This window comes from Periplaneta americana, chromosome 10, assembly GCF_040183065.1.
Source record: "Periplaneta americana isolate PAMFEO1 chromosome 10, P.americana_PAMFEO1_priV1, whole genome shotgun sequence".
Lineage (NCBI taxonomy): Eukaryota > Metazoa > Arthropoda > Insecta > Blattodea > Blattidae > Periplaneta > Periplaneta americana.
Genome location: NC_091126.1, coordinates 150,981,042 through 150,999,461, shown reverse-complemented (window position 1 = coordinate 150,999,461; position 18,420 = coordinate 150,981,042). Strand labels below are relative to the sequence as shown.

The window sequence follows — 18,420 nt, the reverse complement described above, 5'->3', positions numbered from 1 at the left end:
CCTAGCACTGAATATGTGGTCTCCGTCCATGTTGATGTTTGGGTACTCTCATAATTTGTAGTTGATATAATAGTGGAGCTCATTTGATTATAGTTAAAATTCTACTCATTGTTGTTTGTGCTGGATTATGTATCATATTTCTCTTGGCTGACACATTTGCACGATCTCGAGTAACCAGTGACATAACTGTATCATTATATAACATAGTCTTGCAAATAAGCACAGAATATGTAGAGGCCCACAAAAAATCTACAGGTCCACTTTCTTAGGTACCTAATTTACTTCATATTATAGACAGGGCAGCGTGATTTGTTTACAAATCACTTTGAGTGCATTCTGTTTTGTGAAATGCATTGACAGATGATCCTTTCACTCTAATGCTCATTAAATTGTTTGTTGTTTAAAATAGACGTTCATCCATGAGTTTGTAGCACCACATGACAGTTTGAACCACACTGTTTGCTGGCAGAGTCGGATATTCATAGCCCTTAAGTCAAGCACATAGATTTGTCTTGCAAATTATAATAAACTTTGGATGACGTCCTTTTGCCACCATCCACACATTTCTTTTGCCTTTTAATAATAGTTGCATTAACACGCATTAGTTCTACCGAAGTTGCTGCAATTTTCCTTCTTATATTGTCTTTCAATTCTTCAAAAGCATGCGGGTTATTTCTGTACACATTTTTTTAGCTCCCCCCATAAGTAGAAATCATACAGTAAGATATTGATTTGAGAATGGATTAAGAGTGCGCTACCTTTAGATTTATAACCGTATAGACACCATTTATTTATGTATAATGAAAATTAATTTATTGCAAAATGTTTTACTTTGATTTTCAAAATCAAGGGGAGTACTGTAGGTAGTTGGATCCCATAGCTCAATAAATACGGTATTTCCTGCAAACTGACTTGTGCATTCAAAGTCCTTTTTGGCTATTAGAAAATTTATTGATATGATTTTATTTTATATGGAGAGTTACTAATCTAATAGTGATTCTCATTACATTTTTAGTCCAAAATCTTGATTCTTTTTCCAATGCAATGAATGAAATGAAATTAAATAAAACGCAGAATATGAAATGTATTATTAAATTGTGTTAAATACGAGTGAGAAATTATTCATCCATAGAAAATTAGTTGTAATGTAATGGGTGGAAATGAGTATGGTTGTAGTTACAGATGAACAGTTATTTCTGTAATGGTGAATGGTACTAATATTTTCCACAATTTTTTGATAGAGAATTGTAATGTAGTTTACTTTTTTTGATACATAAAGCTGAATTCTCCAGCTAGTGGCATCGGAAATCATTTTTGAATATTTACCTCATATAACACATGAATAAAATAATTAGGTTCTTTTAGCTGGGATTGAGTATGTGGCTACAAAATTGTATGTCCGTCTTCACACATGGATTTCTTTTTTCCAGAGAATTGGAAGAAAACGGAGATATAGTTTGAATTCCACAGCTCTTGATGATGAGCAAATAGGAGGAGCATCTTCTGATAGTGATGATGGAGTTAGACGGCCGATTAAGTTCAGGAGGTATGTGTTACACTGTATGTATAATAATCAACATCGAGGTGACTATAGGAAACAGCTATTACAGTATATTTGTGAGTTTTGTAGGAAGTGCATGAGGTATGAGAGTTATGAGCACACATACAGGCTCTACCTTGGTGACTGGGAATTCAGGTATCCCTCCGGAAATACAATTTATAAGAGGGAAATTGTTACAGTTTAGGAGGTAGATGGCAATCTACGAAACCTTTGTTGCCAGAATTTGTGCATTATGTCAAAATTGTATCTCTGTGACAGGACTCTGTTTTTTATGTGTCTCCCTACTTGTGTTATATATTGCTTGTAGAGGGTGGGCATGATTCTCACTCATTTCTTAGGTGGTTTTTTCCCAATCCCTGCATATTTTTATGCATGCACGCATGCACGCACGCACACACGCACACCACACACACACACACACACACCACACACTCTCATGCACACACACTCACGCAACGTGCGCACGCACACACAAACACAAAAGAAAACACACACACACCGTATTTATTTCATCAATTTACATTGATCATGAATGCTCCTGCAACTTTCTGTGTCACTCCCTTGGATACATAATCTGCATATGTTTCCTTTCTTTTCTTTTTTATCATCTACTACATATGATTGACCTTGATCACTTTTCTATCACTTCTCTCACATCTGTTCCACCTGCCTTCTTTTTCTACTTACTCTCTCTCTTTCCAAATTATCTTATTCTTATTAATCTCATTTAATTAAACACTCACTTCTCTCAGTTCCTTATATATTGTTCACAACATTGTTTGCGTTAAGTTGAACTCTTCCATAGTTGTCATTCTATTTATTCTCTTGAATCACTAACATTCACTGAACACTTATTCCCACTGCTCTAATCTGTATATTTTCCGACGAACTAGTGTAGTTTCTACTCTTTCAATACATTTCCACTCCCAATTTCTTCATTATATTTGTATTATTACTTACTTATTTTCACTCCCTGGCTATTGTATCTTTCTTATCCTCTATGCTTTACCATCCTTTGTCATCATCACCATTTTCACTTTATCACTTTCCTATATTTTGTCTCTCCTGCACACCATTATTACCTTATCACTTTCCAATGGTTTGTCACTCATGCACCAACTTCCTAATTTATAACTTTTCTGTCCCTAACATCTTCACACTGATGTACCTCTATTCGGTGTCGCTAATGTTACTTCATTCTTTCCAGTTCTTGGAGAATCCTGTCTTCTTATCTTAGTTTTTGAGAAGTAGGTATTCATACATTACACATTACAAATGTGTTATTGCATATTCTGTTGGTATAATCATGTTGCCAAAGTAGTATGCTATGCGTTATGGAAAGAGCAATCTCTTGGTTTTGATTTATTTATTATTTTTATTTTGTTAGTTATTTTTGTTATAGTTGGTATTGCCTTTTTAACCTTGTTAGAGTGTAAAGTTCTAAAATACGAGTATTTCTCTTTCATAGTATTATTCTTTATGTTAAAAAATGAAACATTCTGATTTTATAATCATATCTTCGGAAAATGCACTTCAGAAATATGGTTATCAAATATGGTTATTTACCGAAAGCTGCCTATCTTTCTGCGGAATCTTTCTGGCCCAATTCCCAAACTCTTCTTTTTCTTTGGGAGGTGGAAAAAAAAAAGTCTTTTGTCACTATTTCTAATGTATCCTGATCTACAACCCAGAACAAATTATTTTGTAGGCTACCACACAATAATGTTTTCTTACTGGTTAATTCAAAGCATAACAATTCGAAGATTTCTATACAACCCCCAACAACAAAGCATATTCAAAACCCCTAGCAACTTTTACCATTTAACATCCATTATAATCTATTTTTGAGTCGTCTGACCTCAGACAAACGACAGATCTTAGCAATCGAAACACGACTACTTCTCAGGTCTGCCACGGACAATGAGATAAAATAAAGTGCCTACAAAATTCCTTCTATTCGTTCTGGTAATATAAGAAAAATATATATATTCACATTGAAATTAAAGTATTTTTCTCGTACATTGACACAAATCGGAAAACGAATTGTAATCCGAAAAAAAAAAAATCAGATATCCTGTTTCACTAACAGGAAGTCCATAAATTACGTCTCCCAACCAAAAAATAAAGAAAATGAATTTTATAATTTGAAAATGAGAGGAAAAGTGCAAATATTTTCCTGGACTATGCACAGAATGCTTTTTGTGTCCTCTAATCCTCTGTAATCCCTTGAAAAAATGCTCAAATTTTAGACCATGACTGTATATAATTACTGTTAAATTAATATGGACATATTTTGTTTTTCACTTTCAGGCTGATGGAGGATGAGAATCTTGTACATAGGAGAGGGAAAGATGACAATATGCGGAACTTAGAAGGTAGTGAAGATGAACAAGAAAAGAAGATTGAAATTGAGTCAAATGAAAATTTCAGGTCTTTGCCTTTAGACTGTGCAACCAGAAGAGTGACTCGAAGTATGACTAGAACTGGAAATGTTGATACTTTGCAGACAGTGAGTATAATTGCCACCAATTTTGGCATGTGTTTATATTGTAAAGAGCATTAAATATTTTCGACTATTCAATTACTGGTAACATTCTTTGATAGTATATATTTATTTAGTTATTTACTAAAAATGCAGTAGAATTTTACAGATCTGTTATTGTTCATAAATACCATCAGAAACACAATAAAACTCAGTCAACATAATTTTGCTCTTGCTTCCCAGTATCTATGATGTAGCATAATAGATTCGTGTGCCTCGCACTGAATATGTGGTCTCCGTCCATGTTGATTTTTGGGTACTCTCATAATTTGTAGTTGATATAATAGTGGAGATCATTTGATTATAGTTAAAATTCTTTTCATTGTTGTTTGTGCTGACACATTTGCACGACTTAGAGCAACCAGTGACACAGCTGTTTCATTATATAACATAGCCGTGCAAATAAGCACAGAATATGTAGAGGCCCACGAAAAATCTACAGGTCCACTTTCTTAGTTACCTGATTTACTTCATCTTATAGACAGGGCAGTGTGATTTGTTTACAAATCACTTTTGAGTGTATTCTGTTTTGTGAAATGCATTGACAGATGATCCTTTCACTCTAATGCTTATTAAATTGTTTGTTGTTTAAAATAGACGTTCATCCATGAGTTTGTAGCACCACATGACAGTTGGAACCACACTGTTTGCTGGCAGAGTCGGATATTCAAAGCCCTTATGTCAAGCACATAGATTTGTTATGCAAATTACAATAACCATCTAGCTTTTGAAATGACATCCTTGTGCCACCATCACACGTCTCTTTTGCCTTAACATACTTTAGTTCTTCTGAAGTTGCTGCAATTTTCCTTCTTATATTGGCTTTCAATTCTTCAAAATCTAGCAGATTATTTCAGTACACATTTTTTATCTCCCCCATAAATATAAATCATACAGTAAGATATTGATTTATGAATGGATTAAGAGTATGCTAGTTTTAGTTTTATACACATATAGATACTATTTATTTATATATATAATGAAAGCTAATTTATTTTAAAATGTTGTACTTTGTTTTTCAAAAACAAGGGTAGTACTGTAAAAATTGGGATGTATAGTTCAATAAATATAGTATTTTCTGCAAACTGACTTGTGTAGTCAAACTCCTTTTTGGCTGCCGGTATTAGAAAATATATTGATATAATTTTATTTTATTTGGAGAGTTACTATATGAAGAGTCCACTGCAAGAATGATGGATGTCATTTGGAATACATTTTGCAGGAGAAGCGATTGAAAGTTTGAAATGCTTAGCGCTCAAAGCTTACCTGTGATTTTTCGATCATTACTGGACAATTGACTATCAGTGTTAATGCCATGTAACTCTCTATGTACATTCTATATGTCTTAAGCTATGCATTGACAGTCTTGGTTCATTTTCGACAAGAAAGTGACATCCATCATTCTTGCAGTGGAGTCTTCATATCTAATAGTCATTCTCATTACATTTAAGTGTCCAACATTTTTATTCTTATTCCAGTGCAATGAATGAAATGAAAATAAATAAAATGCAGAATATGAAATCTATTATTAAATTGTGTTAAATAGGAGTGAGAAATTATTCATCCATAAAAATTAATTGTAATGTAATGGGTTGAATTTAGTATGGTTGTAGTTACAAATGAACAGTTATTTCTGTAATGGTGAGTGGTACTAATGTCATTCCACAGTGTTTGTTAGAGAGTTGTAATGTAGTTTATCTTTTTTGATATGTAAAGCTGAATTCTCCAGCTAGTGACATTGGGAATCGTTCTTGAATATTTACCTCATATAACACATCAAGTAATAATATAATTAGGTTCTATAAACAGGGTTGGAGTATGTGGCTACAAGATTGTATCTCTGTCATCACACATGGATTTTTCTTTTCCAGATAACTGGAAACAAACTAAAATTTGATCTGAAATCCACTGCTCTTGATGATGAGCATGAAGGAGGAGCATCTTCTGATAGTGATGATGGAGTTAGACGGCCGATTAAGTTCAGGAGGTATGTTCTACACTGTATGTATAATAATTATTATAATCAACGTCAAGGTGATTATAGGAAACAGTTATTACAGTATATTTGTGAGTTATGTAGGAAATGCATGAGGTATGAGAGGTATGAGCACACATACAGGCTCTTCCTTTGTGACTGGGTATTCTTGTATCCATGCAGAAATGCAATCTATAAGAAGGAAACTATTACAGTTTAGGAAGTGGATGGCAGTCTACGAAACCTCTATGGCCAGAATTTGTGCCTCATTTCAAAAATTTATTTCTCATTGGAAAAGTGGGCTGACCAAAATGAGCTGGAGATAAACATGCAGAAAACCGAACACATGATATTCAGGAAAGGGGGGAAGATATCTCAACAAGACAAAATCTTCCTGAAACAAGAACCTCTACAAACAGTAAACCAGGCCAAATACCTCGGACTGACACTACAGACCACAACAAATTCATTCAGGGTACACACCAAGCAAAGAGCTACAGCAGACATCAGAGAACTAACCAAGCTATCTCTCAAAACAGCGATGATCATCTTCGACACCAAGATAGTCCCCATACTTACATACGGACTAGACCTAATGTGGGACAAGCTGCGCACGAAAGACCTCCATAAGAGAACGTCAAGGCTCGCTTCTTGAAGGCCGCACTAGGAGTATCAAAACACACTCTATCCAGGCTGGTGTACGTGCTCGCCCAAGAGACCTTCTTGATAGAAGAACTCAGAACAAAACTCGATCTGCCCTCCACTTCCAACTGGAAGAAAGCACTAGACGAGAGGATAAGGAAGAGGGAAGACATCTGGGAGGATTTCTACACAACGGAGGCCATGATAAACCGGACCTGGACAGACATGAACCAGAAGCTCTGCCACTTCGTGACATCGCTGGCGGTTCATGGATACCACCACAAGATATGCAGAATTCAATGTTTCCACGAACCGGACGACAACTGTGTGTGTGTCCTATGCAACAAGACATGTGATAGATACCATATCCTAGTCTGTGGGAATCGGCAGCTATCAGTCATTAACTTTGTTCAATCCACGTAACTTTCATTTATGCACAATTTGTGCGCTTTATTATTATTATTATTATTATTATTATTATTATTATTATTATTATTATTATTATTATTAAAAATTTATTTCTGTGACGGGACATGGTTTTTTATGTGTCTCCCTAATTGTGTTATATCCTGCATGTAGAGGGTGGGCATGATTCTCAATCATTTCTTAGGTATTCTGTTCTCAATCTCCTCATATTTTTACATGCACACACACACACACATGCGCGCGCGCGCACGCACACACACACACACATGCGCGCGCATGCGCGTGGTATTTTTTCCACCAGCTTACAGCGATTATCAATGGTCCTGCACCTTTCTGTATCACTCCCTTGGATACATAATCTGCATACGTTTTCTTTCTTTTCTTTTTTATCATCCTGCTATTACATATAATTGACCTTTATCACTTTTCTAAAACATCTCTCACCTCTGTTCCACCTGCCTTCTTCTTCTACTTACTCCCTCTGTATCAGAGTTATCCATCTTATTCCTACAAATCTCATTTCAATAAATACTAACTTCTCTCAGTTCCTTAATAATTGTTCCCAACATGGTTTGCATTAAGTTGAACTCTTCCATAGTTTTCATCTTGTTTATTCAATTGAATCACTGTCATTCACTGAACACTTATTCCACTAATATAATCTGTATATTTTTCCAACGAACTAGTTTCTACACTTTCATTACATTTCCACTCCCACTTTCTTCATTCTATTTGTATAATTACTTACTTATTTTCACTTCCTGGCTATTACTTGTATCTTTCTCATTCTCGATGCTTTACCATTTTTTCTGTCATCACCACCTATTTTCACTTTATCACTTTCCTACATTTTGTCTCTCATGCACCAATCCCTTAAGTTATACATTTTCTGTCCCTAACTTCTTCCCATTGATGCATCTCTATTCTGTGTCGCTAATCTTACTTCATCCCTTCCAGTTCTTGCAGAATCTTGACTTCTTATCTTAGTTTCTTGAGAAGTAGGTATTCATACATTGCACATTACAAATGTGCTATTGCGAAATTCTGTCTGTATAATCATGTTGCCAAAGTAGTATGTTAAGCATTATGGAAAGAGCAATCTCTTAATTTCTAAAATACTAGTATTTGTCTCTCAGAATATTATTCTTTATGTTAAAAAATAAAATAATCTGATTTTGTAATCATATCTTCGGAAATATACACATCACAAATACGGTTATTTACCGAAAGCTGCCTATCTTTCTGGCCCAATTCCCAGATACATCTTTTTCTTTGGCAGGTGGAACAAAAAAGTCTCTTGTCACTATTTCTAATGTATCTCGATCTACAACCCAGAACAAATATTTTGTAGGCTACCACACAATATTCTTTTGTTACTGGTTAATTCAAAGCACAACAATTTGAAGATTTTTTTTACAGAACCTCCAACAACAAAGCATATTAACAACCCCTATCAACTTTCACCATTAAACATGCTTTAAATTCTTTTTTTGAGACATCTGACCTCAGACAAATGATAGAGCTTAGCAATAGAAGCACGACTACTGAGGTCTGCCACGGCAATGAGAAAAACTAGAAGTGCATACAATATTCCTTCTATTCGTTCTGGTAATATAAAACAAAAAAAAATATTCACATTAAAATTAAAGTATTTTTCTCGTACATTGACACAATTCAGAAAATGAATTGTAATCCGAAATGAAAATTCAAATAGCCTATTTCGTTAACAGGAAGTCCATAAATTTCGTCTCCCAAAAAAAAAAAAAAAAAAAAAAAAAAAATGTATTTCAAAATTTGAAAAGGAGTGGAAAAGAGCAAATATTAGCCTGGACTATGCACAAATTGCTTTCTGTGGCCTCCAATCGTCTGTACTCCCTTGAAAGAATGCTCAAGTTTTAGACCAGGATTGTATATAATTACTAGGGAGCGGATTTTTATGTGCTAAAAAATTTAAATATATTTATTTTTTATGTGCTAAAAAGTACGAAAATATTTGCTAAACATAAAAATAAATATTTTTTAAATATGACAAAAATACGTTACTTAGCTTGGAAAAAAGAAATGTTACTAGGTACTGACCTACCACACTTGAGTGCTAGTAGTTCGCTGGGAATTGCAATGAACAACAAAGGTCATCTCCAAATTCTCCATCACAAATGCATACCGATTATCTCTGAACAACGACTTATACTATGAAAACCATCTTTCCACATCATACGATGTCAGACATGCATATTTAAAGAAAGGAATGTCACAAACACAAACACCGTCAGTTTCACTTACAGGCAATAAATGAGCAACTTTACACATTTTTTATATCCACTGTTTTTCCCAGACACATTCTGGAATTTGTCCCTTAGTACTTGTACTTCTGAACTGGTAGCAAGTCTATTTTAATTTTCACGGCACGCACCTCTCTGTTTCAGACAGGTTTTTGGATGTTTCGAGTTTTTTATGATATCACACAAAAAGCTTACATTTGCTAATAGGAAAGCCAAATCGTTTTTTAAACAAGCATCTTTCTGTATATCTTGAAGGATATCGATTGACGAAGCCCGATAACAGGGAATCACAACAAGATATATTGCCTTACTTGATAGACATGAGCGAGAGGCGAGAGATTTGTTTAAATTAAATAATGTTCATACCCGAGCTCTTATCTGTTGTGTTTCACAAACAAAGCATAGAATGAAATTATCTTCAGCAACAATAAGCATTCCTACTATTATGTGTTGCAAGATCTCTCCTCCTTGTCCATGTTAATTTATTCTCTAATAATAACATTGATATGCTGCGTAGCAGTTCTCAGAACTTGAGGCGATACTATTACAAAAATGGATATACCACAAAGCGCTTAGAAACACGAAGCAACCAAGAATTCTTAAAAAAGATAACGTACTTCTGAGTGATATAATTGATTTAGTTTTAAAATATTTAAAAGTTCTTGTAAAAAAAATTATTTAAGTAAAAAAACTCAAGATTTATGTGTTTAAAATAGAAATCCTGAAAATATGTATTTACTTAAATTTTTTTGTGAAAATATGTGTTTTTATGTGAAATAAAATTCGGGTTTTAAACTTGAAACTTTATATTCGGAATTTTTAACTTTGTTAATTGTGTTTCATCACATGCAAAAAGAATATTTAATTACATAGTAATCTGCTTCTTAATATATATATATGACGTAGTGCAGAGGTCGGCCACTAGAGGGAACCCAAGAGTTGGAACTCAATCAGAGACAGTTCTGTCCGACGTCGGGGTTGTATCCGGTGTGGCTTAGTGGATAAAGCATCAGCACGTAGAGTTGAAAACCCGGGTTCAAATCCCGGCGCCGGAGAGAATTTTTCTCCGTTCCATTACTCTTTCATCGTGCTTCTTAATAATTACTGTTAAATTAATATGGACATATTTTGTTTTTCACTTACAGGCTGATGGAGGAAGAGAATCTTGTACAAAGGAGAGTGAAAGATGACAATATGCAGAACTTAGAAGGTAGTGAAGATGAAGAAGAAAAGAAGGTTAATTATGAACTGAATGAAAATGTCAGGTCTTCGGTTTTGGACAGTGCTACCAGAAGAGTGACTCGAAGTATGACTAGAACTGGAAATGTTGATACTTCAGAGACAGTGAGTATAATTGCCACCAATATTAGCATGTATTTGTATTATGAAGCGTATTAAATATTTAGTCCTACTCAATTATTGGTAACATTCTTTGATAGTCTATATTTATTTAGATATTTATTAAAATGCATAATAACTTCAAAGATGTGTTATTGCCCATAAATAGCATCAGAAACGCAATAAAACTCAGTCAACAGAATTTTGCTCTTGCTTCCCAGTATCTATGACGTAGTAGATTGGTGTGCCTGGCAATGAATATGTGATCTCCGTCCATGTTGATGTTAGTGTACTCTCATAACTTGTAGTTGATATAATAGTGCAGATCATTTGATTATAGTTAAAATTCTACTGTCATAATGATAACTAATTTATTGTGAAATGCTGTACTTTGTTTTTCAAAATCAAGGGTAGTACTGTAGGTAATTGTATCCCATAGCTGAGTAAATACCAAATATATTTTCTGCAAACTGACTTTTTGGTTACCAGTATTAGAAAATTTATTGATAAGATTTTATTTTATGTGGAGAGTTACTAAATCTAATAATCATTCTCTTCATATTAAAGAGTCTAAAATCTAGAATGTTTTTCCAGTAGTATGAATGAAATGGAATTAAATAACATACAGAATATAAAATCTATTATTAAATTGCGTTAAATAGGAGTGAGAAATTATTCATCCATAGAAAATTATTTGTAATGTAATGGGTGGAATTGTGTATGCTTGTAGTTACAGATGAACAGTTATTTCTGTATTGGTGAGAGTGTTTGTTACAGAGTTGTAATGTAGTTTATCTTTTTTGATATATAAAGCTGAATTCTTCAGATAGTGGCATCGGGAATCATTTTTGAATATTTACCTTATATGTATAACACATCAAGAGATAATATAATTGGGTTCTATAAACAGGGTTTGAGTATGTGGCTGCAAGATTGTATGTTTCTCATCGCACATGGATTTCTTTTTTCCAGAAGATTGGAGAAAAACGGATATTTAATTTTGAATCCACTGCTCTTGATGATGAGCATGGGGAAGGAGCACATTCTCACAATTGTGAAGTATTCAGACGGCCTAATGGGTTAGAGAGGTATGTTTTACACTGTTTGTATAATAGCACTGCCATCGTGATCTAATACAGGCCGTAAGGCAGACCACGTGACTCCCTTAACAGCTGATTGTGAAGGGCGGTCTTTCAACCATATCAATTAGTTGCAGTACATGAAAAATAACATATATTTCTCTGAAATGCAGTGTAATTGCGTCAGTAAAATTGTAAACAGTGATTGTGAGACACTTGAGACAGAATTCACTTGCAACGTAAGGTATAATATTATTTTTGGTGTAAAAATTACGTTGTTGCAGGCAAAGTTCGTATGTGTAATACCTGCCTTTATTTCGATTAAACATTGCGCCTTTATGTGGTTAAGTGAATTTTTGGTGTTATAAACAGTAAATATGTGTAATAATATACACGTGAAAGTGAAACATTGACTGGGACGTAAAGTAAATTATGATTACGCCTAAGTGCAGCGTTACTGATGTTACTCTTGTCTAATCCAGTATTGTTAGTTTACCGTATTTGTTTTATTAAATTTAAATTATTGCGCCCTTCTTATGTGTAAATAATCTACATTATAAATAATACGACGTTTGATAATATACACAATTTGAACTAAAAGCGAGATACATATAGTATATTGTGAAAAATTATACCTTATAGTTTTCATTACTGTTACAGTATCTGGTATTGTAATTAATTGAAATAAAGCACGCTCACTTCATTACGAAATTCTTGCACATTCATTTAAGCACGTTTCAACAATTTTCAGTTGCATCGCATGCATATTTTGATGTATTGAAAATATAGGTTATGTTTACTCTATCAGTACTTCCCTCATTTCTATATTCGCAATTATGCATCATAATTAAGCATAACGCTATGTATAACTTGTAAATGCAATTTGTCTACACTTCAATTGTATTTATTCGTTTCATACGGTACTCCAGTCTGATTAGTTTAATATATTACCAGGCCTAAACTAGCGCTGAGGTAGTTCCCTTCGTATTCATACACCTTGCATATACTAATTAGTTCGGTTAGTTCAGGCTTTTGTTATGCCTTGCTTAGAGGATTAAATGCATCTCCACAAAAAATAAATTCAACTGTTTTCAGTTCAGAAATTACCGGATCTATACCTCAGCGCTAGTAAGTAATATAACCGTACATACTTACATTTCATAGGAGGGAGTGTGGTGAATTTTCTACCTATAAGTAAGGAAGATAACCGTGTTCTGAAGTTTATCCTAAATATATTCTTCTTTATTAAATCTCAAAATAGCTTTCGTTCTCAACTTAAAATGTTGACGGAAATAGGTTATGTTAACATGCTGAATTCTCTTCACATAAAAATAACACAGTTTTATAATCCTGCCACATTATACAACAAATAAATGGAACTTATGCACACATTACATTGAATAACAATTTAATTGTTTTATTTATTTGTTCCCTACTATACTGGGTCGTATTTAATTCTATTTATCTAACCTACCAGATGAAGTAACACACAACCGTACGTACCTACACTAATTTCATAGGAGGGACTGTGGTAAATTTTCTACCTACAAGTAAGGAAGATAGATGTGCTAAATTAAAATCACAATATAAATAATTCTTTTTTATTAAATCTCAAAATAGCTTCCATTCCAAACTTAAAATGTTGATGCAAACAGGTTATGTTAACATGTAAAACTCCGTTCACATTAAAATAACACAGTTTTGTAATTATTTCTGCAACATGTTATGCAATAAGAAGTAAACATATCATATACACACATTACACTAAATAAAATTGAGCACCGACACGCAATAAAGTAATATATTTCACTCAGCTCCGTATACTCAAATAGAAAAGCCCGACCCATCGAGTGACGTCACACATCCTGCATTACGGCCTGGTCTAGATCACGATGGCAGTGATAATAGTCGACATCGAGGTGACTGTAGAAAACAACTGTTACTGTATATTTGTGAGTTTTGTAGTTTAGATTGCATGAGGTAGTAGAAGTAAGACTAGACATGCAGGCTTGACATTGGTGATTGTGAATACAAGCATCCGTCTGGAAATGCAGTCTACAAGATGGAAAATATTACAGTTTGAGAGGTGGATGTCAGTCTACAAACCCTCATTGTCAGAATTTGGCTTATGTCAAAATGATATCTCTGTGACAAGACTCGGTTGTTTTTTTTTTATGACTCCATACTTATTTTATGTACTCAGTCTTAAGCAAGCAGCTGAGTGTGGAGGTTCATTTGTGCAAGTCAGTGGAAGTAAGCGTAGCAGAGGCATTGACCTGTGTAACGAGTGAAAGAAGCTCGATTGAAATGGAGTATATTGAAATGAAACAAGATTTAGTAGCATCAAAGGAGACCATAGCGGTTTTGAGTTCAAGTAATGATGCAAAGAATTGTCTGTCACTTTCATTGTTTTAATAATAGTTTAAAAAAGAATTATTTTATATACCAGAAATTGTTTACTTTTTTTAACTATAATATCCTAAATTAAATGATTTTAATCACCGAAGTAAGGGTAAAATAATCACCATAATCACATTGCTGTTAAACAATAAAATGAAGAAATATTTTTATATAAATCGAAATTTAACTGTTGTAGTAGATCTTATGGAAAGTTTTGGATTGGAAATACTACTCCCAAATTTAAAAAGGCTGATGCTGTGTTAGAATTAATTACTTCTGTGTTATATTACATGTTTTGTGCTGCAGATTACATGGAAAGTATGTGTGAACATAGCTTAGGTAGGACATATTTCGGCTGCCATATAAATAATTTACTCCATTGATATAATTCATATTTCTCATTGCTTAGAAGTTTGATACAAATTAGATGACATAAATTTTACAGATATGCTTATTGCAATTTCCACATAATACATTCGTTTTATTATTGTTTCTCAATTTGGAGAAATTAAAGCATGTATGTTTTACAGTTCTTCCTGTTGTTACAGACTCATACTGTAGCCACATTTTCAGGTTTTTGAATGCTCTAGACAAATCTGAGTCATTTTTGGTGAGAGTGTTCCTTCACCATTGATTTTACAAGTTTTTCTACAAACACTTTGTTCCTAGTCAATTTGTTTGCATTCCAATTTGGGATTATCGAAGTCCACAAGACATACACATTGTAAGCAGAAGTTATAGGCAGTATATCTGAATTTTTATTACCCTTAATTTCATTCTCGTCGAAAAAATGTCAGTTCACCTGAAAATCCATATTGGTGCTAATAGTAATATCAAGAAAATATAATCACATTAAAGTTAAAGCGTTTTTCTTGTGCATTGACACAAATCAGGAAATTGTAATTAAAAAAAATATTGTTCCAGGAACTGGAAATCCATAAATAGGCTCTCCCTGCCAGAAAAAAAAAAAATAATAATAAAAATTCACACGGCAGTAGAAATGTGTCAACACTGGAGCTTTATAGTTTGAAAATGAGAGTTAAAGAGCAAATCTTTTGCCCACGTGCATCAACGTTGGTTAGTGTAACCATCAGTTAAAATTGTCACCTAATCCCTGATTAAGCATTTTTACGGTGGATCGACCTCGGTTACGACTTAAATAGGAGGTTAACCACAGTAATCTCTAACCGGCCAAATATGAGCAGTTAAAGGAGATAACCAGCGATTAGTAGAGCAAGTAAAGCAAAATGGCGGCCAGAACCACAGGTGATTATTTCGAAGACGATTATTATTGTGCAGTACTTGAATTACTTGGATAGAGCGTGAGCGTGAAGGTTCTTTAGTGGAAAGAGAGAATTCTTACGAGGAATTAGGTGACAGAAAATTTCAGGAGGGATTTCGTTTATCAAAATCTACAAATGGATTACTTGAAATAACACAAGAACAATCATATTTCTCCTACGGATCGGCTGCTTATATTACGATTCTATGTAACTGTTATTTTCTGTATTTTAAGAGGGAATACTCGAATACCGGTATCTCTTTCTCTATGTTACTGGCTGAACAAAGAGAGGTTATGGATGGATCTTAGGATAATGCACAATTCCCTGGTGTAAATGGGGTCCAAGATCGTACACACATTCCTACCAATCTTCTGCATCCTTTTCCTTTATGGATATTCCATCTTTTTTATATAATACATTTAAATCTAGTAATTAAGTCTATCGATACTTCAACCTAACATTGGGATATAATCATTTTTGGATTCAATTTTCCATTTTGTACGATTTTAACCTAACAGTACTGAAAAACAAAGAAATGGAACTCACAAATATAACAGCGCCCAAAGGCAAACAAATGAAACGCGAAAATGTAAGATACGTTCATTTCGATGTAGAACATAGTGAGCGCAGTCATTTTTAGACGTTGACTATTATCTTTGCAGCGGTATGGATGCTCTCCTTTAGTCATTTTGTAGAAACAATGTACCATCATAGACTTTACTCTGGTTAAATGAGGTGTCAGCTAGCCATGTTTTAGTAATCGGTGATTATGAATGGTGCACATAAATTACATTTTAACCACGGCTACTGTTTAACCGTCGTTTCGTAATCTATGATTACTGCATTTTTAATCAATGTTGATGCACTTCGCCATTTGGTCGGCGGGAAAAGGCACATAAGTAAAAAAATTCGATTTTTCTGTTGTACATAATCACACAAGTCTAGTATTTTTTTCTAATTTTTGAAATAATAAAATTTCTTGTATTTTAAATTGAAAAGGTTCTTATTTTAACCAACATACATGAATTTCATTATTATAAATATATTGAGTTAAGACTAAATTAAAAAGAAAATCTCTCATGAAAAATTATTTTTTTGACTTACGTGCCTTTTTCCGCCGACCAAAGAAATATTAGCTTGGACTATGCACAAAATGCTTTCTGTGTCCTTCACTCCTCTGTACTCCCTTGATAGGAAACTCAAGTTATAGACAAGGACTGTATATAATTATTGTTGAGTTAGTATGGACATGTTTTGTTTTTCACATACAGGCTGTTGGAGGAAGATAATTTTGCACGTATTGAGAGTGAAAGATGACAATAACTTGGAAGGTAGTGAATGTAAACAAGAAAAGAATGTTAACTATGACTCATGAAAATTTCAGGTCTTTGGCGTTTGACTGTGTTACCAGAAGAGTGACTCGGAGTATGACTAAAAGTGGATATGATGATACTTCAGAAAAAGTGAGTATTATTGCCACCAATCTTGTCATGTATTAGTATTGTGAACAGAATTAAATATTTAGCCCTACTCAATTATTGGTAACAATTTTTGATAGTATTTATTTATTTACTTACTTCTTAAAATGCACTAGAACTTCACAGATTTGTTATTGCCCATAAATACTATCAGAAACACAACAAAAATCAATTAACAGAATTTTGCTCTTGCTTCCCACTATCTATCATGTACCATAGTAGATTGGTGTGCCTGGCTCTGAATATGTAGTCTCTGTCCATGTTGATGTTCGGGTACTATCATAATTTATATTTGATTTAATCAGTGGTGGCTCGTGATAAAATATTACGTGTGTTGACAATTTTGTGTTCCAAAACCAAAAAGAATTTGAAATCGCACCTTTAGCCTAACATGAAATGTCATGATTCAAATGTTTAACTATCGAAAAAAAACGTATATAAATTCAAAACATATAATAATAATAATAATAATAATAATAATAATAATAATAATAATAATAATAATAATAATAATAATAATAATAGTCTAATAATGAAAACCAGTATTTTTATTTCCAATTTTTTCTGCTAAATCAGTTTACTCAGGTCTTTACTGTTCAAAATTGTTTGAACAGAGTTCATTGTTTACATTTGTTAAAAATTAATACAAACCACAGTGCCGTTATTTATAAAAGCGTGTGTTCAGTAATATATTTTCGTTCACAGCACACTGACACACTACAGCCTATTTCAGTACTGTAATCCCATTCGCATAGATTGATTACTATAAATACATGCCAGTAAATATTATTCTTAAATATTATACACTACCATACAGATACTTAAATTCATACCACTATTACATTCAGCCACCATGTGTTTGAAAGCCAAACCATGGATAAATATTTACCAAACTATGCTATTATGCTAACACTAAAGTATAGTAATTCACAAACTACACTCTCGTAGCAGCACTGTACACACATCCACACAAAATAAACTCTCCGGCAGTGAGAAATGCTGACACCTACAGGATGAAATAGAGACTATTCAATTTCCTCCTCGAGATATAGCATGTGAATGATAGGTATCGATGCACCAGACATCTTTAGGATAGATTCACTGTTCACTTAGAGCTTTGTGCTCTAGACGAGTCATAAGCGTCTGGCGAAAGACAATTTTCTCCCGCGCATGCATGTAATTCCTGTAACATCTTGAAAAGAGCATGGCTTGTATGTGAACGCATGTTACCAAGTTTACGTAAGTTTATGCGAGATGCTGGAAGTTTAAAATACTCTAATCTGATAATATACATCCCTACTATGTCAATACGGTTTTAAATAATTAAAACTAGCCGTGCATTAATGGAAACAAAGTGTTCATGTGCTCTTATTGATGCACCGCCACTGGATTTAATAGCAGAGATTATGTGACT

The 18,420-nt window shown here is 33.6% G+C and overlaps 1 protein-coding gene across 2 annotated transcripts in view; it reads left to right on the top strand.

Moving 5' to 3' along the window:
* LOC138708100 (histone acetyltransferase KAT7-like) overlaps positions 1–18,420 on the top strand; it is a 77,943-nt gene that overhangs the window by 39,975 nt on the left and 19,548 nt on the right. Inside the window, exons 14-19 of one of the 2 annotated variants that reach the window (XM_069838288.1) lie at positions 1,431–1,546; positions 3,872–4,070; positions 5,975–6,090; positions 10,574–10,772; positions 11,742–11,854; positions 16,913–16,991. In XM_069838288.1, coding sequence (XP_069694389.1) covers positions 1,431–1,546; positions 3,872–4,070; positions 5,975–6,090; positions 10,574–10,772; positions 11,742–11,854; positions 16,913–16,991 — 822 coding nt within the window. Of the gene's footprint in view, positions 1–1,430; positions 1,547–3,871; positions 4,071–5,974; positions 6,091–10,573; positions 10,773–11,738; positions 11,855–16,912; positions 16,992–18,420 lie in introns of both variants that reach the window. The other variant, XM_069838287.1, reaches the window with a different exon arrangement.